Below are 27,507 nucleotides of genomic sequence, written 5' to 3'. Positions count from 1 at the left end.
GAAACGCGCGTCTTTGCTGCTCGTGTTTTCGCCTTTGTAGCTGAACTCCGTCGGGTCCAATCGGGTGAAATTAATGTCCCACCATTATTAGCAGAAGTTAACCAAGCCGAGAAGCTAACACCGCCACGACACGGGTATATTGTTGCGGCGACTGATGGGGGGGAAGCAAAAATAGGGAGTTTGCGGGGAAAAGTTATAAGTTTCCGGTTCTTCTTCCTCGGCTCGTCGGCCTGGGTTTCTTCGTTAATGTAATTGACTACCAGTGAAAGCGCCGATCTGGCAAGTAAATGACACATGAGACCAGTATTCTCGGTGTCTCGCCGATGTCGTGTTCAAGCTGTTCGCCCGATTTATTGAATCGACGGTAAGAGGATACGATGGACGGATCGAATTATACGTGACAAGAACACGGTCTAGCCCAGATGCATTGAATTCCAACCGCAGTTTTGAATGACTTACTCTCTGTTTACGTATTCCTTTTCTTATTGGTTCTTTTTCCCTCTTCTCGTTTGCTTTTCACATGTTCAAAGGCAGTTCTCGCACACACGGGGAACGCGTCGTTTCTCAAGATCGGTCTTACTCTCTCGTAAAAGTAAATATTCGAGGCGTTACCACCGGCGGTAATTAAAGTGTCTCTCGAAAACGTTTCCTCGGTTCTTCGTCGGCAGCGAATAAACCGAAGAGTCGGCCGTTACCATAAATTCTTAATCCGAATTGGGCGGTAAAACTGAAAGTTAACCAAGTTCGGTAACATTAGCCGTAACAATGCTCGCAGTAAGTTCTTACGGTAACGATGCTGTAACGACGGTTTCCGGACCGTCGCAATTTCTCGCGATAAAGTCACCGATGGGACTACAAGAATTAAACTCTCTCGTGGGGGTAGGGAACGCGGGGCGACGCGACGGTGCAGCCAGCGCGACACACGGAGGATTAAAATTTTACGATCCGACCCGTTTCCTCGTGCCATTATTCATTTTTACGAAGGACCAACGGCGACGTCCCTTTAACGAAATAATTGTCGCGTGTAATTAGGGAACGGATTCGGGACAGAACGATTTGTACGCGCCGGTTGTCATGCTAGAGACGCGGAAATAATGGCTATCCGTCGCAGCTGGCCGTAAACTAATCGGGAATTCAGATCGCATAGACAATTTTACCGAATTCCTCGGTAACGTGCTATTACGGTCCGGGAAATTCGAATTGAAGCAGATTACCTGGCGGAAATTAGTCAAAACTAACAAAAGCCTGGCCGACCCCGTGGCATTCAGCGGTTGCAATCGCGGCTGGATCGCGATCCGCAATTCCGCAAATGGGGCGGTTCGAGCCTTCGAACAAAAGATGTAATAATTCTGCCCCTGTTTTCCAGCACCCCCTTTTCACTTTCCACCCCTCCTTCTTTATCCCCCTTACGCGCCTACTAGCTCGGCCGTCTTTGTCTCTATTCGGTTCTTCCTTTTCTCTCTCGTCGAAGTCTCCTCCAACCCTTACGAGAAACCCTTTGTTTGCAAAACAAACAAGAATCGTTTGCTCGCAAGAGTCAGGGACTACGGGCTGGATCGGAGGCGCGTGGTTCCAGCGAACACTGTAGGCGGAGGGCGCGGAATTTTAATTACACGAATATTATCGAACCACGCTGTAATTGCATTACTGGATTCGGCAATCAGCGATTGGCCGGTCGTATTAGTTTGTTCAAGCCCATTCGTTAATTGTTCGAATAGGATAAGCTTACCTCTAAACTCCATGTGGAGGGCTCAGATCGATGTAGTCCCTGCGTATCAAAGCTCAGATAATATAAGTTGTACAGAACAACCAGGGCATGTAAAGATTTCTTTTGTAGTTATAATATTTTATATTACTAACACCAGAACTATCGAATGAATGAAGCTATAATAATATAACTATAATAATGTTTGCATGAGATATTTTTTAATGAACTTCTTTATTCGAGCACATTTATTTTAATATGTTGAAATCGTGGGAAAAGAGAGAGAGAGAGAAAGATCGTGTACATCTTCGTGTACAACAATGTATTTTTCAATATGTTTTCGTCTGCGGCAAACATGTTTATTTCGTAGCTTTTCATTTTGTATAACTGGAGAGTACGGTCTCGTCAAAGCGGTTTACATCGTGCCCGGTCATGATGAATGAATCTTTGCCTTTTTAATATATCGGCACGATAAAATGTCCCCGGCGATCTGGATGGGCAACATTGAAAACATTTTAATTAAAGTTCGCGAAGGATATTTAATTTCGAATAATTAATGGTCGCCCGCCGAAATTCATGCGTCGTGGACAAAAGCGGTCGCCCTCTCGATTACTCGTGATTTCATTACACGAATCAACAGCCACCAGACTGGCGGCTATTAAGCATCCTTTTTATTCCATCGCCTCCCCTGTCCTCCGGCTTTTGTTGTTTGTCTACAACAATTTCGTTCGATGACGTGTTCGAGACAACCCCTATTGACGGGTGCTCAAAATTTATGAAAAAAACAAAAATGGTGAATGATATTGCATCGGTACGCAGTACACTTTATCGTTTCTATTATCCGGATGCGCACGGAAATAATGGAAAAATAAACAAAAGCGACGCGCCTTCGCGTGTTGACTGTTTCTCCGGGGTTTCCGTTTGATTCTCGATATACAAACGTTCTCTGCACCCCCTCGCACAGATTTCCCCCTGTCTTACTCTCATTGGACTGATTTCCTCCCCGGGAACAATGCTTTCCTCGGCTACTAGCATATTCCAGACATGAATTCCATTTTCTTACATATTTATGCATTCGCAGAAATAAGGGAACGCTTGACGATAACGAACAAAGTACACTCGCGTCGGTATTTAAGTTGACGCGTATCATGTTAGGTGTGGCCAAGAAAACAACGATGTATTATTTTGCATGTAAGATTGTTCTTCATCTGTCTAGTAATATAACTATACTTTGCTAAAAAATTTTTGCTTTTTTATTAAAAAGGGTAAATGCACGCATTTATTAGTGGACCACAGCGCATGTTACTCAGGGCCTTGTATCTTTTCTGCATAAATACTCCGACATCTATGTCGGTAAACTCTTACAATATTTTTTCAGAGTGTAGGTCTTTGAAAAGTGACGTGGAGGGGGACTCACAACGTTCGTATATTCCCAATGATTGTCAGGCTTCCATTGGTCGAACACAGCTTGTCGAAAAACCTCGGGAAACCGGAGTTTCCGAGCACAGTCTAAAACAGACCGGAGGCATCCCTTTATAATTCTGTAGCCATTTTGCCGCGGTAACGATTTCATGGTTTCGCAACTGCAAAAACGAACCAGGAACAGCCGCGGAAAAAAATATCAAAGTACAATAACAGTGTACCGGCGTAGTGTACCTTTTGACCGTACTTACGCACCCGTGAAACTCGATTTCATCGGGCCGCGCAGAGGGAAAAGCCTCGGATGAAAGACGGATATATCCGTGTGTTTCGAATTGCGCGCCAATTTTCTTTGAACAACGGGGCCGCGTCTCGCTTGCGCAGCAGACAATGCACACCGGATTCAATAAAACCGCAACAATAAGGGCGAAAACGGCGGGGTCTGCTGCGTGGCGAGGAGGGGTGGTAGGGGAAGGGGACAGGGGCGGCGAGGAGACGCTCGGGGGCGGTTGTAGCGGCGCGAGAATGGGAAAGCCGAGGGTAATTTGAATGAAGAGACAAGAGACAATGCGTGGGCGAAGCCGAAAACAGAGGAGAGGAGGCGGCGAAGGTGGGTGAAAACAACCGCAGAATCAAATTAGAGACAGTGGTATGGGGCTGGAGGACGACCGAGAGGAGCCCGGGGTAATTATATTTACAAGTGGCAGATCTCGAAAACAAAGGGCTCCAAGATTGCTCGATTCATTCGGCAACTCCCCGAAGAATCGTCCTTTTTCCGGTCCGCCTTTATAGGAAAAATCGTTGCCGATTAACTCTCGAAACCAGCCGCCATTTACTGGCGACGTCCATTTGTCATTCATCTCTGTTGACGAGCAGCCCGGAAATGTTCACCGGTAAATATCTCGAAACACGGGGATTTTTCTGGAAAATATTGATACTTATCGTGAATGGTAGAGCTACTCTCTCCAGCTCGATCGAAGAACTTTCTGTTTCGTAAACGATTACAGTCAAACCTGTTTTTGTGCGGTAGATAGGGACCGCAGAAAAGAACCGCACAAAAAAAATATTCACAAACTTTACAGATAGCTATAACAAATAATTTTTCACAACATAATAAAGAAAATTATTTTTATGCGGTGGAGAGGGACCGCATAAAAAAAGTCTCACTTAGAAAATGTGTCGAAGCTTTACGAAATAGTGAGAAAGTGCTTTCCAAACAAAATAAATAATTAAATTACACATGGAAACAATTTTAATTTCTCATTTTAAACATGGAGAAATTTATTCTCGCATATTCTTGTGATGAAATGGTTCGAAATCACTTTTTCATCACTTGAAGACATTATCAAGTAGTCGGTGATAAGTTTTTGCGACGACGCGACGCGACGGTCGTTTGATCAGCTGCTTGTAAACGTCGCGATAGCCAGATATACACGATCGAAGCTCTTTTTGGAATTTCAAACTTCTTTCGGAATTGTTATCTATTTTACGATAACAACATATGGCGAACAAAACCTCAATATTCATATACCGCATAAAAAAATATCGCACAAATAAAAATTCGCATAGAAGAAGACCGCACAAAAACAGGTTTGTCTGTACTTGTTTTGTGAGAAACGTTATTCAAACATTCATCTATGAGGTATCGTTCTCGCAAATTAAATTGCATCGTACAATTGAACGAATATCGGACCAATAGAGTTGGTAACAATATCTTCTATGGCATGATTTTTGAAAGGTTTCAGCGGTAGCTTGCTGAAACCTTTGAATTCCTTCCTACGGAGTTACTTGATACGAAACGGTGAAACGCAGTTAAGGAGCACTTTAATTTAATTTCGCTGACAAAAGCTTTAACAGAAATAGCGGATACAGTCTTGTGTCATGATTTTTCCAGTTTCGAATCGACTTGAGATTTTATTCTCGAAAAGTTTAGCGTCGCGTCTCCGTTCTATTATTACAGGATTCGTATTTTTCTCTCTGATGGAAAGAAATTGAAATAACTTAAACAGAACGGAGAATGTTTTTCCACATTTAGGACAAACTTTTTTCAGAATTAATTTTGCACGACATGTAGGAGGAATTGCGAGAAACTTTCTACCTGACGCCCTAGTTGCGCCGAGTATTACCCTCGACATAATCGACCCTTCTCATATATATGTATTTTCGTATATTCTTTTCTGGTGGACAAAGTATTATGAGAACATAGTTCGCATACTCTGACTGCGTGACTGCCGTGTACGAACGAGTCTACTATTGTTGTGTTCTTTCCTGTAGAATTGTATTCCCTCCTATCTTTGTTATGAAGTGAAGCGTGTTTCTAGAAATATTTCTTGAATCTCTTGATGAAGAGAATCGTCAAACCTCGACAAAAAATGCGTTTCGAATATTTTCGTTATTTCTGTTTATTGTAGATATAAGATTGATTTGTAAGCTCACTGTAAAAATTGCTCTACCATTATACACAATATTGTATAGATTATTAAATACGTTGGTATCTAATCAATTTCTCTATATTTAAGTATTGTATGAGGTATTACATCAATTTTTTCATATCCATAAAAGGGAAAAAATCATATACAATGTGATTTATTTTATGTAGGTCGGAAGAAATGTTTAATTTTCCAGTTACAATATTTCCGACTGCGAAGGGTTAACTACTTACAACACGTCTAACATATTTTGGCAGCAATAAATGAATTATGAGAATAACCATCGAGTAGTTAATATTTGAAAACAATTTAATTTAGTTAAACACAATAATATTAAAATTGTTTCGTTTAATACAATATAATTTTTGAAAATATTTATTTTCTAGTTTTCTCTGCAAATTTCCTGCAAATATACGAGATAGTCGAACACATTAACGTTCCTTGAACAAAGGTAGAAGTTCTTCGATAAGAACAACTTGATTTGCCAAGTGGAACAATTCGTTTAAAGTTCTGCTTATTAATCTCTAAATACGAAATATCCGATTAAATCGCCGAGATGACTGTTAGTGATAATGCAACGAAAAAGAGGCGCGAAAGGATGAAAAGGTTTTACTGGCCAGGCAGAAGTGGAAAGCGGCGAATGTGCAGGGACATTTGACGCAGGCTTCCACCCGTCGCGTTATGGAATTTTTGCGGAACGGCTTTTTTTAATTGATGCAATTCAAACCAGCCATCCAGCCAGCCAGCCACTACGACTGCCGTGCTCGTAAAACTTTTCGTCGCCTTTCGGGCCGCTTGAATTCGAAGTTGTCGGGAGTTTTCTTCTGCACCTTTCACTCTCCCTTTTTATTTATATCGTAAATGACACCTTTGGGAAATACCCTGTCCCGGGACCGAGCGAGTTGGCAAAATGTAAATAAAAAAATTATCTCGTCTTACAACCTACGGTTTCGTTAGAACCTAAAGGTTGTTAAAGAGTATCGCGCAAAGGAATTCAGGTTCCCGCGGGAACGCGAAGATTAAATATTATCGTCTGATATCGATAAAAAAAAAGAAGGAAGAGCAGTCTATTCGACGATCGTCTTCCCCGTTTGCTCGTTTCAGCGTAATGAAAAGCTTAGCAGTTGGTTTAACTTCGGCGAGGATTAAGTTTACCTCGTTCCAAGGGTGCCAGAGCAGCGTGGAATTTCTACCTCTTATTTTTCCGCCTCGTCGCCCCTGTGCTGAAAACGAGCGCACGGTAGGTATTTCTTAATTAGGAGCAAGTATCTCGCCCCACGGATGTTGCCTTATTAATTAATATTACAAAGATACCTCACCTCTCTTTCGCGGTGGACGTTGGCAACGTTTGATCTCCACAAACCGATTTCTTCTGAATCCATTTGAAATGATAATTCTCCTTACCGTTTGATTGCACGATCGAATACTTACATTATCATAATTCCCATTCTAGTTTCTCATGTATTCTTTTCGCGCTACTATTGTATTCGCTTCACTTGACGCGCTTCAAGCAGTATCGTTTCAAAGGGTTGAAGAAAGATGCTCGTTGCACGGTGCTCGGGAAAGAAACTTCTTCGAGGCGCAGTAAAACACTGCCCGAAGGGTGGTCGGGGTGGAAGAAAAGAAACTGAGGAAGAGAAAATGGTTATTTGAGCAGCTAGCCGTATACTTTGACAAAGGAATGGGGGAGTTTGCGTGGGTGGCGAGAGAAAGAGAGAGAGAGAGAGAGGGAGGGAGGAAGGGGGAGAAGAAGAAGAAAGCATGGAGTGGCCGCGTGAAGTGGCCGGGTTCAAGTGAGAAGAAAAATATGTAATATCGCCCGGGGCGTTTTAATAAACCGAGTTGGCCAATCAAAGCGAGCGCTAAGGAGCTTTCTTGCCTTTTAACGGCTGCTTTTACGCGCGTTTAAATCACACTTCGCGTCTCCGCTAGTCGGCCGGAATAATGGAGGGGGTGGGCATGGTGGTTCGCGAGAAGTGTGCAAGCTATGGCGACAGAAGGAAAAAATATCCAGGAAGGCGTAGAAATATTTTTATGACCGAACGGCTGCGAGATTGGACCGGAATGGGGGAGGGAAATGTGACGGACAAAAGAGAGAGAGCGAGAGAAAAAAAGGGAGAAAGAGGGAAAGAATGGGCGAATGGGGGCGGGAAGAGAGGGTTTGAAAGGGACAGAAAAAAAGAAGGAAAGGAACGGGGAAAGATTGGTTGCTTTGTAACCGGTGCATGCACGATACGCTTACGATGCCGGGTCAAGAGAATAAACGCACACCGGCGACCGTGCTCACACGGCCTCGCGATAACGTACACACGGTCCGCTGGGCGAACGTAAAAAAATGCGAAAACTCTTTCGCATTTCGTCCAGCCTCCATTTTTATTCGCGTCGCTTTTTCACTCGAGCAACGCGTTCCCATGAACGCCGCTTCAAGCTGGGACACGCGCGCTCATCGGCCGGATATTATTTCAGTCGGCGCATATTTCCGCAAATGAATTTTATGAAAACAGTTTTTGCTCTTTTAATTAATCGCTCTTCCGTCGCCGGACCCGTCCCTCCGTCCCCTCCGCCTTCCCCACCGTCGCCCCATCATCCCTGAACCACCCCCGCGGTCTTCTCTGCACCGTCCGCGTGTCCTATCCACTCTTTTCGCCATTCCGTGGACTCACGTGGATCACCGGGCCGCGCGCACAGCTTTTAATAATAATATTGTTTCAAGGATCGCGAGGAGCGTGATGCGTTCGTTCTTCCCTTTTAATCACGTTCAACGGATGGAATACGGCTATTTTTTTCCCTTCTCCCTTCTTTTTTTCGTCACTCGGCACTCGATCCGTTCTCGTCCGTGCTTTACCGTAGAAAAATGAAACTGGAGGAACGATTACCGGTATCATAGGCCGTTCCCGCGAAAAAATTATCATTATTATTTCAGACCCAGACTCCTCAACCAGGACTCGATCATGCTGGAAGCTTTTCTTCTCGAGTGCGGAATACATTAGCATAAAACTGTACATTTCGTTCGATAGTTAATTCATTGGGTCTTCCAATTTGAGGGCTTGCCATAGTCGGTTGTACCTATAAATCAGGCTTGGGCGTTATCGAAATAAATTATATGAAAAATAATGGTTAAAATAATATATTATCTTATTTGGCTACATACCTTTTGAAAAAATTGCGTGTCAGTTTATTTGAACAGCCAAACAATTCTTTTTAAATATTTCATTGGTTGAACTTAAAATGGAATTAAATTTTTCATTTCATCTTTCATTTAATCAAATATTTCGTATTCTTCAAAATTCTATTTAGTTTGTGACTAAAGAATAATTGCAGAAGCGAATGTAGTTAAACTTTAATCATTAAATTACAAAAATTAACATACCTAAATTTAATAATTATTTTAGTTACTTCAAAATATAACCTTGTATTTCTCTTCGCCGGAGACAGGAACAATTAAAGCGCAGTTTCAACAAAGCGACGAAATCCCGTTGAACAGAAGTCGTTCAAAGTAATCCGTGATTCACACGCATTAAATCGATCGGTGTAGATCAGCAGAAACATTCACCTGTATTTGTGGTGGAGGTAAAGTGGCGCTTGTACCGACATTTTGTACAAACAGGAATAATCGCTGACCAATTAGACGTCGACGCGGAGGGGGGATCAGGGCTGCCATAGTTAGGCGAACCTTCGAGCAACTAGGTGCGCCGCGGATAATCACGGCTATAAATAACATTTATCGGAGGCCCCATGGTCTAATTGCCAATGATTACCATGGGCCGCACGAGAAAAATTGCCAATTTACATCGAATGCTCGCTCTTTCCACCGCACGTTTCCCGCCTTAGTTTACTTACCAGCCAGACGTTCGATCATAGATAAGCGGTTCCTTTTACAAAATCGGTTCGCATTCTGTTACCGTGAACTGCTCGCTCGTACCTCGAGTTTCATTACATACAGTTTCGCTAATGATAACGTTCGCCGTTAGCCTTCCAAATAAACAATAATTTCTTCAACATTTTTTTTCATTGCTCCAAAAAGAAAAAAATTAGACCAATTTTCCAAAAAGATAACCTCCGACTAAAAGTGCTTTTGTTCCAATTTTACATTTAGCAGGATGCAAGATTAGATTTGCTCAAGAAAAATTGCGAGTTCATTACCAATAACATTTTTATTCCTTTCATAAAGGGGACATTTAAATAGTACCTATTCCAACAAAATATTCCAGATCATTCGTCTTCACGTGACCCTGTTTCTCGTTTTACGGTCCAAACTTACCCTTGAAGTATCCATTCGCGATTAAGAATCGCCCCCGCGCGAACGGAACAAGAGGGGATATTTCGATTTACTTTATGGCCGCGTCAGACGCTTCCGGCCCTCGGCGAAATTTCGAGTGGAGTCGTAGAAATCACTCCCTTTTCGATTTCCCATCCTAGACCTCGCTTCTTCTCCGTTATCTTCTTTTTTGTTTCGTTCTCGCGGAGAATACGCGGGCGAGAGGGGGCCACACGCGTTCGCGCTCGAATAGAGTCGGATATTTGCTCTCCTGAATACGCAATGCGATTTATTCGAAACGCGGCGCATAAAACACAAAGGACCGTGTGTATGATTGGTAAATTATTGAGGCACGCCGGATTTGTCGGCCAATCACGTAGCTGCGTTAAATAATTCAGAGGAGGCGCGAAGGATGCGAGGAACGTAGGGAAAATCTCGAGACAGTCCGGGGATGCGAAGATATTACGAGGCATCGCCGCCGTTATACTTGCGGCCACGTCGACGTAATCAATATCGTGTCCCTCCCTCATGCATAAAAAATGTAACACACTGGATAACATCGAAACAGTAATTTTATTTCAATTAATATTTCTATGATAGAACTATGATACAAAACATATCTATACTAGCGAACTTACTCACTTCCTTGCGTATTTCCCGTTCATTGCTACTCTTCCCTTCTCCTCTCTCTCTTTTCTCTCTCTCACTCTCTCTCTCTCGTTCTCTCTCTCTCATTCATTTTTACACGGATCGTACATGCGTGATTCGGCATTCGAAGCGAGACGGAATTCGGTTTTTGCCATTAGATAAGCGGCTTGATTATAATGCGAACCGTTCGCCTGGTTGGAATGCGTCGAATAATGTACGACAGCCTCAGTGATCGCAATCCATGGTCGTTACTAATCGTAATCTATTCGAGTTATTTGGTTAGATAGTCGGTTAGTCGGTTAGTAGTCGGTACGACATGATACAATTTTACCTTTTTACGTTTTTCGTCTGTTCCTTCGTAACTTTTTTTTTATCACGGAGACGGCTAGCGTTAGGGTACGTTCACGTTCGAGCTGCGACAAACGATCAAAGCAACAACGAGACCCGAGATATACGTGTTCTATAGTTCTATCATTTTATAATGGAAGTTTTCACATCGAAACAGCGAGCAGAGCAACCCTTGCTAGATGTCCGGATTTTATCGTCGCTGTGAAAACGATCTTACAGCATTTATCGCAGCCCCAACGTAAGCGTACACTTAGGAACTAACATGTACTCATGTTATACACATGTATCGTGTACTCGTAACATTACAGAGTATCGGTGGAAGTATTCGTTACACCTAATACGACGTGGTCATTTCGAAATTCGTACTAAAACTACGAACGAGATGACGAACGTTCCGATAGAAAAACTTGGCAATAGATTTCGTGAACGATCATAGGCTTACTGAAAAGACGCAGAAGTCAATCATCGGTTGGGTTTCATTCGGTAAATGAGAACCCTTTACTTCCAGTAAGAATTTATATTATTGTATCTTTCCAAATGAAACCATTGCGGATTTAATTTTAGTTTAACCGGGCTTGTTTAACCCTAATTCGTCCCTCATTTTTACAGCTTCACCTGTCTTCTGATGTAAAATTATCGTAATGGTAAAAAATCAAAATGATTCATAAATATTTAATTTTGTAAATGTTTTCTTCAAGACTGAGAACTTCAGATAAAATGAGAAACGTTTAAACTCTGACTATTCGCAACGTATACACACAGAATGACGTGCGAAACACACTGTTTATTCAGTATCCTTGAAAATTCTGTCAAATTAACACGAGGAATGAATGAGGGTTAAGAGAAAATGAAGTCCATGAACGAACCTAGACCAACATCAACATGTTGACATCTTTACTGTTGACATTATTTTTCATTTGTCCTCCTTTTGATAGGAATGACCACGTTGACGTTCGTGCGGTGCTGTTTAGGTGGTAGACTCTTTTCTAGGATTGCAAGGTTGCGGAATGCGCCTTCTCATTTCCCGATGGGGGTTTACTGTAGCGTCAGAAGCGCTAGAGCTTCAAAAGTCCTATTTTTACGTTTACGAGGCATAATTTGCATTATTTGGCAGCATGTAGCTGTGGCAGCTTTATGAAAATAGCTACATGTCTAGCTTTATGCTTCCGAATAATGCAATTTACGCTGCCGACTAATGCAAATTACGGCTCGTAAATCAGATCGCGGCCCAGATTGATCTTTGATATAGCGCTTTTGACTACTGAAAACCCCCATCTTTGCATTATCGAGAAATGAGAAGGGGCATCCCACACCCTTTTCACCCCGATAGCCTTTTCATTCTTCAACGAAAATACCTTCTAATAGTTTGCATGGGCGCAGGCTGCGCACTGAATTTAAAACTTTCGTACGACGAATTTGATGAATTGCGCAGGATCGAGGGTTACAGGTGAGTTGCGCAAGACGTGTCCGCCTGCGCGAGGTGTTCGCCTACCGGGAAAATAATCGCGGCGGGGATAGATAGACTTATTATCGTTCGAGGAATTGCGAAACTCTTTCCGTAGGCGTGCCGCCGACAAATCGTCCAGAGCGTATGGCACAAAAGGAAATAAAAGATTTTTCGCTGGAGCGCAGCCGCTCCTGATAACGCTCGGCCAATGTACCAGAGAAGGATAGAGAGAGAAGTTTCGGCATAACTCAGTCTCGTTATCTGACTCGCAAATAAGGCAACGGAAAAGTTCGCGACATCAATCTGGGCCTCTACCAGGAGATTCGAAGTTGAAACAATGCTTAAGTCACCCCTAACGTATGAGCCCCAAGGGGTGGTGAGGCTGGGCTTGGCTGGCTGGTTGCCGGAGCCAGCTACCGATTCGATCTGCCAAGCCGACCTCGCTCACCAATTTCACCCTGTGGCCATTCCTCGAGTTCTACCTCCGGTAGTCCGTTGGTCCGGTAGTCCGGTTAAAGCTAGATTTACCGGCGTAGCCCGCAACGGACAGCAAAGTCGACTACAAGAACGGCCAAACTTTGATCACCCCTGAGCATTCGGTTTACCCGCATTGTTTCCCCGCGAGCGCTAACCTCATCCTGCTTCTCTCTCTGTCAATCTCGCCGTCTCTCTCTCTCTCTCTCTCTCTCTGCTTCTCCTCCAGCTCTGTTCGTTTTATCCCCCTCCCCTAGCCGAATCGGTTGATTTTTGGAGTCTACTTTAACCCGCGAAATTTGAACAACTAAACTTCGTCTAATCAGCACCAATAGTTTCGCGCGCTCGATTCGTCCAGCCATAACAGTTGCTCGGTAAACCGCGGACAGAGTTCCGCGCGAATTCCCTCGGGTCCGCTGATCCTCGGCGGTTCAGCGACCGTTTTTTCGAAAGTTGCGACTTAGCTAGCCTTAGGTCTAGGAAATTTCGAGTGTTTCCATGAGCTTCTAGTTTTACACAGGGTTTCGCCGGTGAAACGGAACGTTACTGGGTTTGGATAATAGTCGCGATCGTGAATAGTTCAGATTTTCAGATGGCAACGAGCGAGCCGTCGAGCGTGTTCAGTATGGCTGCGAGGGCGTTGACGGAGTAGTCGGTTTCGCGTCGTTAAATAAATTTGGCAACGCTTTCGCGGTTCGGTCGGTGCGCCGGCGCTTACTTCGTTTGTTATTTGGTGTCGTAAGGTGTTTGAGTATTGATACCGTTTAAATTATTCATGGGGTTCAGGATGTTATGGGCGCTGGTGCCCGCCGACGCGAGGTACCCATTGTGGTTGTGGGTCGCTTCTCCGTTCGCGTGTTCCTGTGGACTTCCCGTGGATATGGTCTGAAAGACAAAAATATCATCAAGTTAGACTGTATTCCGGAATCCGAAAATCTATGTAATAAAAAGACCATTTACGTTATTTATATAAACACTCGATTTTCTGATATCAATAAATTCATGCTTCTGATTGACGTACTCTAGATTTTGTGGCCCGAAGGTAGTCTGAATATTATAATGTTCATGTTTAGATTTCTATAAGAAACCTCATTTATTTCGCGTAACTCCAAACTGATTTTTCATTAGAAGTGAATCCTCGACTTGGGTCGAGGTAATTTAGAATTTAGTATTTTTGGTATTTAGTAATTTAAATTAGTGATAATAGCGTGCATTAAGAAAATTTTAATGAAACCACTTATTTTAGTTTACAGGCATAATGAGTTTTAATGCTAAATTTCAAAGAAAATGCAACAATCGTAAATTATTAAAAATATTCTTTCACATTGATAAAACATTTGAATAGGTGTCTGGAAGAAGGACCTACCTCAGGATTTTTAAATTTTACAACATTCAATAAAACAAATCGTAAAAAGGTCTTTCCGTTTTCAGTCCTTTTCCATATTGCGTTTCTATAAAATTTAAAAACTTGACACAGTCCCAGCCATCCATTCATTTAAAACGCGAAATCTGTACAGTAACTTTACATACAAACGCAAGGTATAATGATACAGCAGAATTCGCGGTTTCTCCGATTAAATTCTTTCAAGATCACCTTAATCGTCAGAAAATTCCCAGCAGAGAAAAGACCGAGAGGCGGTCGCGGTCCCATAATTACATTCGCAATCAATCGACCAGGCAGCGACTTAATCTGATTCGAACAATTATTCACGACAGAGGCTTAAAACTCGAAAGAGGGTAACGTTCTATCAGGTGAAAGGGGTTGACGCCACTAACGAATTCGTTTTGGATGCGGCGCTCTTGTTCTCGCACTGGCGCCGTTCACCCCTTCGCCAAGTCTACGGTTTTACTCGAAAAACAAAAGACCAGAAGAACGAAGTTGTATCTCGGCTCAGCCCGAATAACTCAACTCTGTCGTCTCTCCTCTTGTCTGTTCCGTCTGTTCCCTCTCGATATCCTCAGTTTCGTTCCCTTTCTTTCGAGGTGCCGTTTGTCTCGGTCTTTAGTCGTCTCTGTCTGCAAACCATATTTACGGGAACGGGAGGAAGAGAGCACTCGCGGGAACGATAGAAGGTATACCGCGGGGAACACGAGATGCCGCTAGGATAGGTAAGTGCCGTTGAAAACTTTAAACTTCGTATCTCTAGCTCCGCTGTTCCCTTCACCATCAGTTTCTCTTAGTTTCCGCCGGCGAAGGTGTTAAATTATACAGGCTTAAAATTCGACAGACCGTGCGGCTCAGCCCCTTCCATCGGGAGATCTCCTCCCTTTACCATGATTTTAGCCCCGCGAGTTGATCATGCTAACTTTCAACAGAATGAACGCGCGCGCCTCCCGTTTTCATGATTTTCCCTTCGCATTACCGAACCTCTGTACGCGTGGCAGCTGCCGAGTTACTCTCCATTACATCACTGGGAAAAGAAGGTAAAGATGAATGCCCGGTATAATTCTGAAGGGGGGTACGTTGATTAATAGAACGGCTACCGTTTGAAAGTGTAAAAGCAGGAAGCAACGGTGCCAGGATTCACGAAGTGGCGGGGCGAGTAATTAACTCGTAAATAATTACGATAAAAATGACAAAGCACCGCTAAAAGAAATGCTTTATCACCGCGGCAAGGGCGACTTACTTCCCGGTAAGAATTTCTAAATCTTCTTGCCGCAACGAGAACCCCTTTCAGTCTCTATTCCCCTCTTTTTCTACCCGATACAACGCCCTTTGGTTTTATCCTGTTCTCATTCTCTCTCTTTGTATCTGTCTCTGTTGCTTCCCTACGCCCTCGCCAGGTCCCCGCACGTAATTAAGAAATCTCCGTGGAAGACTTCGGGCGCCGTTGGTCGGTACCACGGGTTAAATTAAGTCTATGACTTATTCAAGTTTTATCTACAATTGCCAGAGGAGGAATTACCGTCCCGTGGATTTACTGCCGTCTTTGTAATCAAACGGCACGTGCTCTGCGGGCTACGGTGCTGCAGGATATCCTCTACAGTCGCCAGCATTCTCTAGCTAGGGCGAGGACTCTCAAGTATAAGATTCTTCAAATGCCCGACAATAACAGGAAATGGGAGGTGCAGGGTAATCTTTACTCGGTAGACAAGGCTTCAGATTCGGGGGTCCTGCTACGAACTAATCAAAATTGTGGGACGTTCTTTACGGAAGTCTAACCCCTAGAATGAGGATAGTGATCATCCAGCGTTGCATTGACTTGAAGTCAAGTGGATTCGGTGCATTCCACACAGAAAGAGAGCAAGGTAGGTACATAGTCCTCTATCACTAACCCCTTGCACTGTAACATCGAGTCAGACTCATGATGAAGATGTCGAACAGAAATTTTAATGTTCCTTAAACTGACATAAAAGCCATTGGTGATCAAGGTCGGGTAAATTGCCTGGCGACGCGTCATAAAACCAGCAGATTCACGTTCTACCTCTTTCTCTAATTCGCCCGGAAGTATTGTACCCTAGACAAACCAAAGTATTTCTAGACTTGTCGCTTATGCTTGCCGAAAAGCTTCCTTGAACGTAGATCCATTGGGTGTCTTAAATTCCTTGGAAGGGTAGTTCAAGATCCAGATATCAGCAAGAGTCAACAGAAACCCGACTATTCTGGGTATCGGTAGACATTAGGGTCCAAGCTCTAAATATTCCAGGATTTTAGAAAGATTTATCTCCGAGTGTCACCAAAGTCCAAAGGGGTAGGGTCCGGAAACAGGGGAAAGTCTTTCCGAAGTTTCGAAGATTGCTTCGATTAAAGCGTTTAGTTCGTTGAATCCCTTGAAACGCTTGATAATATTAAAGATGATATTACCGGAATTACGACCCCATTTTCTCTAGTGGTTCCAGGCGTTGGCCACACGACGCGGCAACGTAAGCGAGCCTCCACGCAAGTCTCTAGCCCGTGAATAAGACATTAATCGCGACTCGACGAGAAGGTGAAGGCAGTTTGTAACTGACGGTAAACGCGGACCATCGGGGGTTGCCGGGAGCTGGGGTGAATCGCGTGTCATTTGTCCGTTGATCTCCCGCGGCTGGGAACCGACCAGGTGCGAGCTACTTCCTCGGCAGCAGCGCTTTTCTTACGCGCAAAAATTAGCGCCACCCTCCACACCATTCACCGAGCCACCCCCAATCCCCAACGAGTCTCGCCGGCTATCCGCGTGGTAGCACGGGATGAGAATTAGGCGGGTCGTTTATCGAGAGAGAATCATTTAGAACAGAATGCCGTGAACCTCGCCATTATACCCGGGGATCATTATATCACGAAGGATTTGGCTAATGTTCTTCATAATTTAGGGATTTCCAGAGCTAGAGCGAGAGAGGGACAGTGAATTACTCTTAAATGAAGGCGATTGTTAAGTAACAAGGAAAAAACTATTTATCTCGAGCATCATTTCGTGCACGTTGAAGACATTCGTTCGAACGTTCCCAACCGTGGTTTTTTCGCCTCTGTGTGCTCCGCGAATGCGAGATTACACGCAATTCTGCCAGTCAATTAAACTCGACGCTAGGCGGCTCGCCTGTCGCGCACACAAGTACACAAGTGGGTCCGCGCAATAATCGTTACAAAAGAGAGCCGGGGTCGGGCAGCGCGCCGTTGTTTCGCAACTAAACTCATAATCTCACATAAGCTCGCAAGCTGGGCTTTCCCATGCGAGTTTTCCTCCGCGTGTATTGTGTAAGGAATCGCCCGGGAAGCTTTACGCGAGAATCAGCCGGGCACGTTGCATCTAATAATGTGGTCATTAGCGAGAACGACGTTTTTCTATAATCGGCAGCGTTTTCGTCTGATTCGGTATAATCCACGGAGCGGTGGCTCGTATTTCCAGCGAGCACATCATGCTCCGGTACACCTGCACGCGATAAGGATGACGAATATTTCGAAGTTTAATTTAATTCAAGTCGGCTGCGCGCGTCCCGCGAACTTTCGGGGGTCTAATCGCCTGGAAGAAGTATAGAAGACGTTGTAATACCTTATTCCCCGTACGGATCTCGTACTGCACATTGATCCTCTTAAATTCTCATGTAGTCTCCGTCGTGGCATTAGCATATTATCTCCTCCCGCGACCTCCGCTGCTCCCGCCGCTGCTCCTGTTACTCTCCCCCCCTGGTTGTACCCCCTTCAACCCTCTGATTCGCGGAGGACTTTGCAGACACTTGAGAGTTTGTTTTAAAACTCAGAGAAGAGATAATCGTTTCGAACTCCCTCCGTTCTGCCTCTTACTCTTTCTTCCGGCACTCGGCTCTTGTCCCGTCTCGCTCGTTCACCCTGCTAACTCCTCGTCCCCTTCTCGCGTCGCGTTCCACTCTCCCCGACGGGTCTCGAGGGGGAAATTAGATCAAAATAAGACTTCTCGCCAATTTTTAAACGCGTTACATTGCTTGCCGTGGGACGGCGCGCCGCGGCGGGAGATTACGTCCTCGGAAACGGTCCTGAAGCGATCCCTCGATCGATCGAGACGACGACGTAAGCCGCTTCGAAAAAAACCGACGTTTGTTGATGGATGAGTTAGGACCCTGTTTCCAACGCTAACGGCGATGCTCATGGAGAAGCAGAAACGACCGTGTCGGAAGAACACGTCGATGATAATTGAATTTATCGAGGGTGATGACCGTCGTCTTTCCTCCCCACTGCCTCTTTTGCGAACTCGCCCCCGGGCTACCTGTTTACCTTGGCTCACTTCGTACGCTCGAGTTATTCGCAAACGTTGCGGCACGGCAGCCAGGGCATTATTTACAAGAGCCGGAACGAGAGATCCTCCCGAACCACGGCTACGAGAAATTGGGACAGCTGTCTGTTCTCAGGCAATCAGAAAAACTACCATGCTCCTCGTTCAGCCAAGGCAACGCCGCGCCGCACCGCGCCGCCATTCCCATAGCCACGGCTTAAGGAGAGCACCAGGGCGGCAGCTGCCTTGGCTGGGACGAGCACCCTCTTCGCGGTTTTTAAGAATCTTAACGCCCTTCTTCTTCTTCTCCCTCGATTTTGCCAAGCCGAGATAGCGCCGCCGACACTTTGCATTTCGTCGCGACGACGTCTAATTCCGGCAGCCTGGCTCCTGTTCCGGGGGCTTGGGAATTCGTATCCTTTCCTCCCTTAACTCCTGTTGATCGTCGCTCCCGTTTAATCCGCTCCCACGATCTTCTTCGACTTAAAATGCGTGTACGATCCTCCGGATATAGTTTTCCCTTGTTAGCGTCACTTCAACCACAGCGAAATTTAGCGATAGAACAACCAACCCTCTTGTAACATTTCTAGATCATGAACACTAGAAAATGCGACCACTAAAAGTGACTAATTTCTATTGTCTTTTAAAAATAATAAGACTGCGATTGTTTTTACAAAATACGTCTGAACACGTAAGCGCGCCTAGTAATTATCCACAAAAAGATCTATGCAATCTCATCAGAGTGAAATAAATAATCTGTAAACATAATAAATTAATGTCCAATTTGGCATTTAATTGATAATTACTAAACTTTGCTACTAAAGTTCGTCCGAGCTTTTCCATTTGCTTCAAAGCACAAACGTTGAAAATGTAGTATGAACTTATTTCGATGGACTTTGTACACTATTTAGTACTGACTGGCGATGTATCGACATCACGAGGTCAGAAAAGAAATGTATTAATGGACACGCCATGAGATGGTAAAGATAAAAATTGGCGCTAACGAGAGAAGAGCATAATAGCGTTGTTCACGCTTTCGATAATGTGGAAAATTATCGACGGTCAAAATAGCTACCGCGATCTTCGTATTGTTGCAGTTTCTAAACTCACTGCTGCGGTCTGTCGCCAGTGACAATTAACTAGAGACAATTCGTGATCTGACATTATCTGTCGCGTCAACCTCGCGCCGGAGACCAGCTGTCCCGACGATCGTCTTTTCCATTCAGATGCTAAATGTCACCGCGACATTTACCGAGGAAATAGAACGACTCTCCCTCTCTCCCTCCCTCTCACTATCTCTCTCTATCTCGCTTCCTCTCCCCTCGTCTCTCTGGATGTTGGGTTGCCAGACACCTTTGAGTGTTCCCGCCGCGATCGAAGGTATTCATGCTCCGGCAACGACATGTCGAGAGGGATCCATCAGGCTTAACGTAATAGATGCGCAAACGACATTAGCATGCCATGCCGATTATTGGCATTAGTCTGCCATCCCGTTATTTCGCGCAACGGTCATTTATAACCCTCCGCTGTAGTCTCTAGCGTAGAATCGACACTCCGTGAACGGTGTTGGATTTGTGGAAGCATCAAAGATGGAGGCTCGCTTTAAATATTCTTTTCACCCCAGTCACAGTAGGGTTTACACCGTTCCTTAAAATCCCAAGTAGCTAAACTAAATAACGACGCCAATTACATACTTGAATATAATTAAACTTTTTTTATTCAACAATAAAAATATACTTTACCGCATTGGAGAATGCAATGCTAAATATTTATAGGCTTTATTTAAAGTAACTTTAACAAAAAGATATACCCAGTTCGTTCCAACAGCTCGTCATTTCTCCAGGATCAATTCCTTTCTGCTATTCCATTAGGCGGGACTCGCGATTTCAGCCGAACGAACGTGCAAACTGATATTAATTGAACTAAACACTCACGCAGGCGTGCAGTGGCACACGCACGAGGAGGCGGTTTCGCACGCAGAAGGCTTCCGCGCAAGAACATGAACACTTACGTGGTGTAGAAATAGAGTCGCAAGGGTTAGCAACCCCTGAATTACACGCAGTTCGCTGGCAGAACGGTTAAGGGGAGGAAATTTGCATATTATAAGTAGTACACGCTGCCGAGTCTGATATCATCGGACTCGGGAACCTCGTTATTCTGTGCATGCGTACCATTCGAGCGTGTGCCCGGGCAATCTAGGGTCTTCGACCAGTCTTAAAACTTTGTCTCGAAACTTCCTTAACGACAGTTTTAAGCAACCGTGCAGGCCTTTCGACTAATGAACCGGGGATTAAGGCCGATCGAAGGCGGTCGCCATTGCAAAACGTAACGCCAAGGGAATTCGAGAGCATGGGAATGGGCCTCGATCCACGAAAGTCTATCGATCCGCGGAATTTTAAGGGACAGGGACAGAGAGGGAGAGAGAGAGGGGAAAGGAAGAGGAAGAGCGATATACACGTAGAGGCAAGTCGTCGGACGACAGACGGCCGAGCGTTAAATATTGCTCTTGGTAAATTACGGTACGTGACGTAAGCATGTTAGGCGACGTAAACATCCTTGCAAGACGCAGCCGGGATTAAGTAGATCGGATCCTCCTTGGGTCAGACAGGAGCAGGTCCTCCGTGCAGCAAGGGCTTAAGATATTGTTCGGAAGCACGGCTGTTGCCTTAAGATAATCAAGAAACCCAAACGGCTTAACGTGACGAGTTCATAATTCCGGCTTGTAAGGGGTTCTCTATTCAGGAGCCTTCTTATCAACATTAGACAAATACTGTTCCCCTCTTCCTACCGAAAATATATCGGCAAACAGAGTACTAAACTCCGGGAATCTCGATGCAAACGATTTGAATAAAATATCTCCCTAACAGCCCTGCTCTTTCGATCATCTGATCTCAAAACCATTTTTCGCGAAGGGGAAGAGCGAACTCATCGGAGACACGAATTTCAGCTAAGTAATTCCACTTAAGACGCTGGCAAATCCTTATTCAAAGAGTAAATTCTTTCGCACGTTCCAACGCCGCTCAAGAGGTCGGATCGTTATGGTATGCGATGAGGCTTGCTTAACGGGCGAGCTTAATTAATAAGGACACGCGATATCCTAACTCGTAAGACGATGGTGGGGTGGTAAAGCATAGCTGAAGCCTCGGGGGAGTCCTTTGTTGTCGAGAGGGTCAGGACGGGCGACCTGCCACTTTAACCCACCTTAAGGGGTTACATCTTCGAGGAGTTTTGAACCTTCCCGAACATCCGATGATCATAATCTCCGGAAGATTCTAAGCTACCTGGCCAATGTACGTCGGAAATTGATACGCTTGCGTGGTCAGTTCGCGAATTTCTGATTTCAGGCTGAACGAGATATAATATCTCTTTTCATCGTTGTCTAGCGATTTCTATGGGAACTGGATAACGTTCTGCATGACTTGGGACAATTCATACACTGCAAATGTTTATAGAATATACTAAAATAGGCTGATAGCACGCATATTTTATCCTTTCTTTTGCGCGTAGTATTACTTCCCAATCGATTGTTCACGGTATGCTGGACACCCTGCATACTAATTATAAGCGGATCTTTATGCAAAGTAAAAATGTTCTACCTGAATTGCAACAAACTGATAGGTTGAAAATAAATAATATTATAAAATAATACACGTTCGAAAATTATTCTTATAAAATGCTTAAACATTTTGATGACCTTATGAAATTCATAAATGCATCAAGTATCCAGTTTAATGACCTCTCTTACGGAGTTAAAACGTAAAAAATTAGGTATGTAATTATGATTTACCTGTGGCTGAAGATGCGTCACTTGTCTCTTAATCTGTGCCAGGGTTGCGGTTGGCGGTGGATGCACCGCCATGTTTGCAAAAACCAGTCTTTCCTCATAATCATACTTGCACAAGATTTTGTTCTCGTACAAGTAGAATCTGTCACCGATGCAGAATCTGTTGAGAAAGTAAAACAATACCATAAATCATGTAGTAACGGTAATTAAGAGATTAGATTAATATAAGAGTCTGAAATAGCCGGCAAGTTTTTGGCAAGTTGTGGTTTTTTAAACATTTTATCCCGGAGACTTAAGACTATCATTCAAGCCAAAGGAGATGTTGCAGTTCATAAATGTCTTACAGTATATAGTCTACAGTCTAACCCTTTAAATTTCACGGTCATAAGATTCTCAGTACATTTTTTAAGGCAGTTATTAAGACGCCGTGATATCGTCGCAATCATCACGAAGCTCTCGAGTGGCAAAGATTCGAAGAAACTCCAGCTAAGGGTTGTCGGAGATAGGCGGAGTAGTAAAGCGTGCTAATTCCTTTTAAGGCCGCTTTCCGTTCCGCTCCGTCGAGGAAATTGCGAGAAAATAAAAACAAGCAGCGAAACGCTAGCACTGCCATAGCTTCCGAGAGTGTCTTCGAGCTCCTTTAAATGTAAATTTCCACTCGATTCGCAGACGCTACATTGTACCTGGATTACCGTCGAGTCCTTTTCCGCTGTAACGTTCCCCCTTTCTCCTGCGTGCGACGAGTTCCGTTTTGAAATCTCACGCATTTCAAGACCACGCGATTTATCCTTAATCATACAGTAACGTTTTCAACAAAAATGCCATAACTGAACATCGATAACATAAATAAGAAAATTGTAAAAATACAGCCTTAGTACTTGGGGCATCTGTTTTGCAATCATTGTATTGCAAAACAGCCAAAAATTACAATATTCTTCCGGTAATTTCGAGCGTTCTCGGGTAATACGCGTTGATATTCAACGTATGAAATCGATGGGATTTTCTAGGAATCCGTTGCGGTATCCGGCGCAATACATACGCAGCTAGATTCCGAAATGGTGGCGAAGTACGAACGTGCTTTGCTTGCGATATAAGAGAAATAAGGTTGCCGCGAGGGTTATACGCATCGACCAACTGTCGCCCCCCAACGGCGGTTGCGGTGTGCCGCCTCTAAAATCAAAGATTTCGCATTTTTCGTTTTTATTGCCAGCTTAAAAGTCAATTTTTTCTGTAACCGCGCGCGAAGAACGTGAGTGTGCTCTCCGGGTGCCCGCATAAAGACCGATACGCCGCAAATGCTAAAGAGGCCCGGGGACGAGGAACCGCGCGGGGTGGCTGGCTTCCAACGAGCACAATAGATCCACCGGGATCCACGGGGGACTCGAAAATCGTTTTGTCAGGATATCGCGGTCGGCTTGAAATTCTTGTCAGGCGCCGTGAACATCGCTCTCAGCGAGTGTTATACATACTTCGTATCGACCGCGATATCACGAGCTTGTTCCCGCGATTTGTCTCAACCGAATAAAATGCCCCGAGACCGCTCCCTTATTATTTAATCTCGCACGGTGTCACGTAGCACCCTCATTCTGCATACGCAGCCGTCAGAAATCGAAAAATAAAGAACTTCCCTGGACACGGTGCCATCGCTTTGTGATACTCATTGTATATTTTAAAGGCTCCATAAATTATTTTTAAATGCAGTCAAACATGTACAGCAAATCATAAAACGCTCATATATGATCTAAGTCTGAACTTCATCTGAGGAAACCAGAAATTTTTAACTTTTTTTACGACTACATCATCAGCGCGTGCTTGTGGCGCCACCCAGCCGCCAACATGGCGGCGTCCATATACCAGTCAAAAACGGTGAAAATCGTTGAACTTTAAACAGACATAACTTTTGAACCAGTGAAATTCCTAAGAGTAAAACTTGGATTTCGGCATTTTCTCGTCAAAATCTACATGATTCTATAAAAAAGTTAAAAATATTCATTCGAAAGTCATATTATTTCCAACCCATTAAAATGATTAAAAACAAAGATAGATGTCTATAAAGTCCCCGTATCTAGCAATGAAATAAATTTTTATTTTGTATAAATAACCGGAATCTATGCATAAAATCCGCAATCTGGTCGTTACATTTGACTTGACGGCAGCATCATCGAAGAGGTGGACGAAGCACCGTCGCGTCGATGCGCGGAATCAGCATAGTAGGTGTAAACGTGAATGATGTATCTCAGTATCGTAGTTCGCCGGTGAATAATAAAAGCATTTTTTCGGGGGTGGGACAGTACATCGAGTACATCTGGGCATTCCGTATTCAACGGATGTGCTTGTCCCGTGCTGGGATCCTGTTTGAGTTTTATGTCGGGATTTCTGTCGAGTGGTTTATACCGGCGCTTATGTAAATGCAGACGTGATTTTTTCAGCACCTACCCAGACTACCCGGCTGTACGAATGTGCAGGGCATTTGCAGCATTCGAAACGAGATGAGCCGTGCCAACAGCACACTGGCGCGGTGAATGCTGCCATTCTTTCGGAGAACACTATGACGCACTGCGTCCAGACGCAGATTACATTTCCATTCTATGAGATTTGTTGCGTTCGACGACACGGCTACGGCGTTTGTCGTTGAATTCTTGAAGACGCTGTATCGTCATGGGAAACGATACTTGTTTCCCATTCAGATGGAGATGGCGGAGCGCTTTCCAATATGCAGCCCGTTATTACGGCAGTGTACCGCGATCGCTCCACGCGCAACGATGATTTACCGTCATCAAAAATGAATTGAGATAGCATCTGTTCGCTGTTTGTAATACTGATGTTGCGGTCACCACCCTTCGATTTTCCATTCTTTTAATTCTCCGATTCTGCTTGTGCGAAAGAAAAAACGAGAAGGACAGACAGGCGGAGAGAGGGAGGGGAAGAAAATCGCGAGAGAACCAGAGAGCGATCGGAACATCTAGCATGGTTCGCCATAAAAAGCAATGCTCCACCGTAACGGGGTACGATAAGTGCCATGGTGCGAAGTAAAATCGATCCCGGGGGCAGCCTCGAATCGTGCACCATAAAAAGGGAACATTAGACAGAGACCAGAGAGACGCTAAAGAGAGGAAGAGGGCGACGAGATCATAGCGTAATGGTGTTGTGATTTCCCGAATAGATACGCCTATAGATTGCTTCGGTGCATTGCTAAACGCTTTTGGCATTAGTGACGTTAAATGGCACCGAAAGGTCCTTCGCCAGTACCCACCCTTTTAAAGCTTGTATGTGTCTGAAGAATCCTCCAACAATGAACGTTTTTAACAAATTTTATCTACTCAATTTTGTGATAAATGATAAAAGAAGATAAGGAAATGTCGGAGAACAAACCGGAACGGACAACAACGTAGCAATGGCTGCTTTGAAGATCGTTTATCGTTTTCTATGTCACGACTTTGAACGTTGCTAAGTCGAGAGGAAGCCTCCGAGATTCGTCGGCAAACAGAGCGAGTCGGAAAGTGGAGGGTGAGAAACCCCAAACGGTAACACTTTGGCGGTAGTCGAGACCCAGAGATGGGAAGGAGATGCAGCAGTGTTGAGGTGGGTTGCAGGGAATAAATTTTGTATTTGATCGCTGGGTCCTCGCCGAGAAAGAGAGAGAGGCAGGGAAGAGAGTGAGAGAAGAGCTGCAGAAAGCGTCTATATTCTTGGTAGTTGGTGGCGCTCCGACTCAATTTGCATCAAACTATGGAGAGACAACCGCTCCTATCCCCTCGGTCTGTTCCAGGCTCCTTGCTGAGCCACCGTTCTAGCACCTGATGGAGCTGTACTCTCACTCCCTTCGACGTTCTACAGTCGAGACTAACGCGTTTAGCAGAGACTCGAACCCCTAATCAGATCTTCCGACGGCACCGGGGTGTTTCTAAGGTGCTCCTAAGTGTGAAGTTAATGGAGTCAAGACGCTGCTCCTCTGTGCCAACACGTTTGCCGGGCATGCCACCAGGCAGGTTGGTGGCGGGCTGCCTTTTTCATAAATAAAGAGATAATTCTATTCGTCAATCGTATCACTGATAGACACGTAATTTGAAATTTATGCTTTCCAATCTGTTAATGCATAGCAGGACCAACCGATTTCTGGAAGATCGTACGGTTTCTGAATTTTCTTTTGGATTTAGAGAATTTAGAAGTTTCCTAAGGCTTCTCGAAGCCCGTGGTTCCTGAGAGACGTCTTCAGGGATAGGGGCTTTCTTGAAATTTGGAGGATGCTACCAACTTCCTGGGGATCTTGGTAGGATTGGAAGCCCTCCAGTCTTAAAGGTGAAAACAGAACCATCAAGTTGCAACAGCTCCTTTGAAACTCTTTATACTCTAGAATCCATAATGTTTGGTGGTGGCATTGATATCATCGATGCGTCACATCGATGTTAATTTTCATTTACCATAATACTTGAATTCAGTTGAATGTGCCGCCTGGTATTGGTCAAACGATTTTTTCCGCGTCACCGTGTATATCGTCTGGTCGCAGAACATCAGGCAGCTTTATTTCGATAATGGCTGCTTACCTAGCGCATTCTCCTGTTAATTAATTCAGACTGTCGGGGTATCAGGGAACTGTGACGCGCTAATTCGATCAGAAGTGAATTCGCTCGCTTCGGTAGCGAGGGCTTGCCGCCGGCGCTTTGGGGGAAGTGCGCTGCCTTTGCTTCCAAGACAGATTTACCCCCGTAGACAGTTGACGTCGCTATCTAAATGTCGCTCCAGAGGCGCGTCGGAATGCCACTCGATAGTATAGTACGCGTCGCGGCGGTTCAGCGACTCATTGTCCGTCGTCCGTGCAGCCCACCGGTGACGTGAAATGTTCACGAGCTCTATGTCATGTCATGGCTGATCGACGTCGAATTGTCAACATAAATCGAAGGTCGCTCGAAAATATGCCGACAAAAAAATTCATTTTAACCCTATCGTTGTATAGAACACATAACAAGCGGTAGGTATTGGTTGAGAAAAAATTAACTTTTCGGGGATGATATTCGGTCGTCAGTTACTTTCCGTATGATCGACGTTGTAGAACAGCAAGAGAAGAGTCAAATATCAAAAATGAAAATTTTCGTATACCGTTGATTCGCTATTCCGTTTGATTATTCAACCGTGAAGGCCACAGGGGTGGCGTTCATCTTTCTATCAATTTCTATGCGGCGTGAAATTACGCGGCGTCGGCCCTAAGCTATATTAATAACCCAGATTACGAAGGAAATTAAGACAGCGATGGGTCGTTGATACCTTTAGGAACGCGGCTTTGTTACTTCGGAGACGAAGGGGTTGAAGCTGCGATGTTGTCTGCACGACTGCC

At 44.4% G+C, this 27,507-nt stretch overlaps 1 protein-coding gene across 3 annotated transcripts in view; it reads right to left on the bottom strand.

Annotated features, from left to right (window-relative positions):
* Window positions 1–10,365: 10,365 nt before the first annotated feature.
* Window positions 10,366–27,507, bottom strand: part of LOC143221800 (LIM domain only protein 3) — a 104,039-nt gene continuing 86,897 nt past the window's right edge. For all 3 annotated transcript variants that reach the window (XM_076447323.1, XM_076447324.1, XM_076447326.1), the window contains exons 5-6: window positions 22,179–22,335; window positions 10,366–13,613 (exon numbers count right to left, since the gene is read on the bottom strand). In XM_076447323.1, coding sequence (XP_076303438.1) covers window positions 13,455–13,613; window positions 22,179–22,335 — 316 coding nt within the window. In that variant the 3' untranslated portion in view covers window positions 10,366–13,454. The remainder of the gene's footprint in view (window positions 13,614–22,178; window positions 22,336–27,507) is intronic.

This window comes from Lasioglossum baleicum, chromosome 3 (genome assembly GCF_051020765.1).
Source record: "Lasioglossum baleicum chromosome 3, iyLasBale1, whole genome shotgun sequence".
Taxonomy (NCBI): domain Eukaryota; kingdom Metazoa; phylum Arthropoda; class Insecta; order Hymenoptera; family Halictidae; genus Lasioglossum; species Lasioglossum baleicum.
This window is presented reverse-complemented; position numbering and strand designations above follow the sequence as displayed.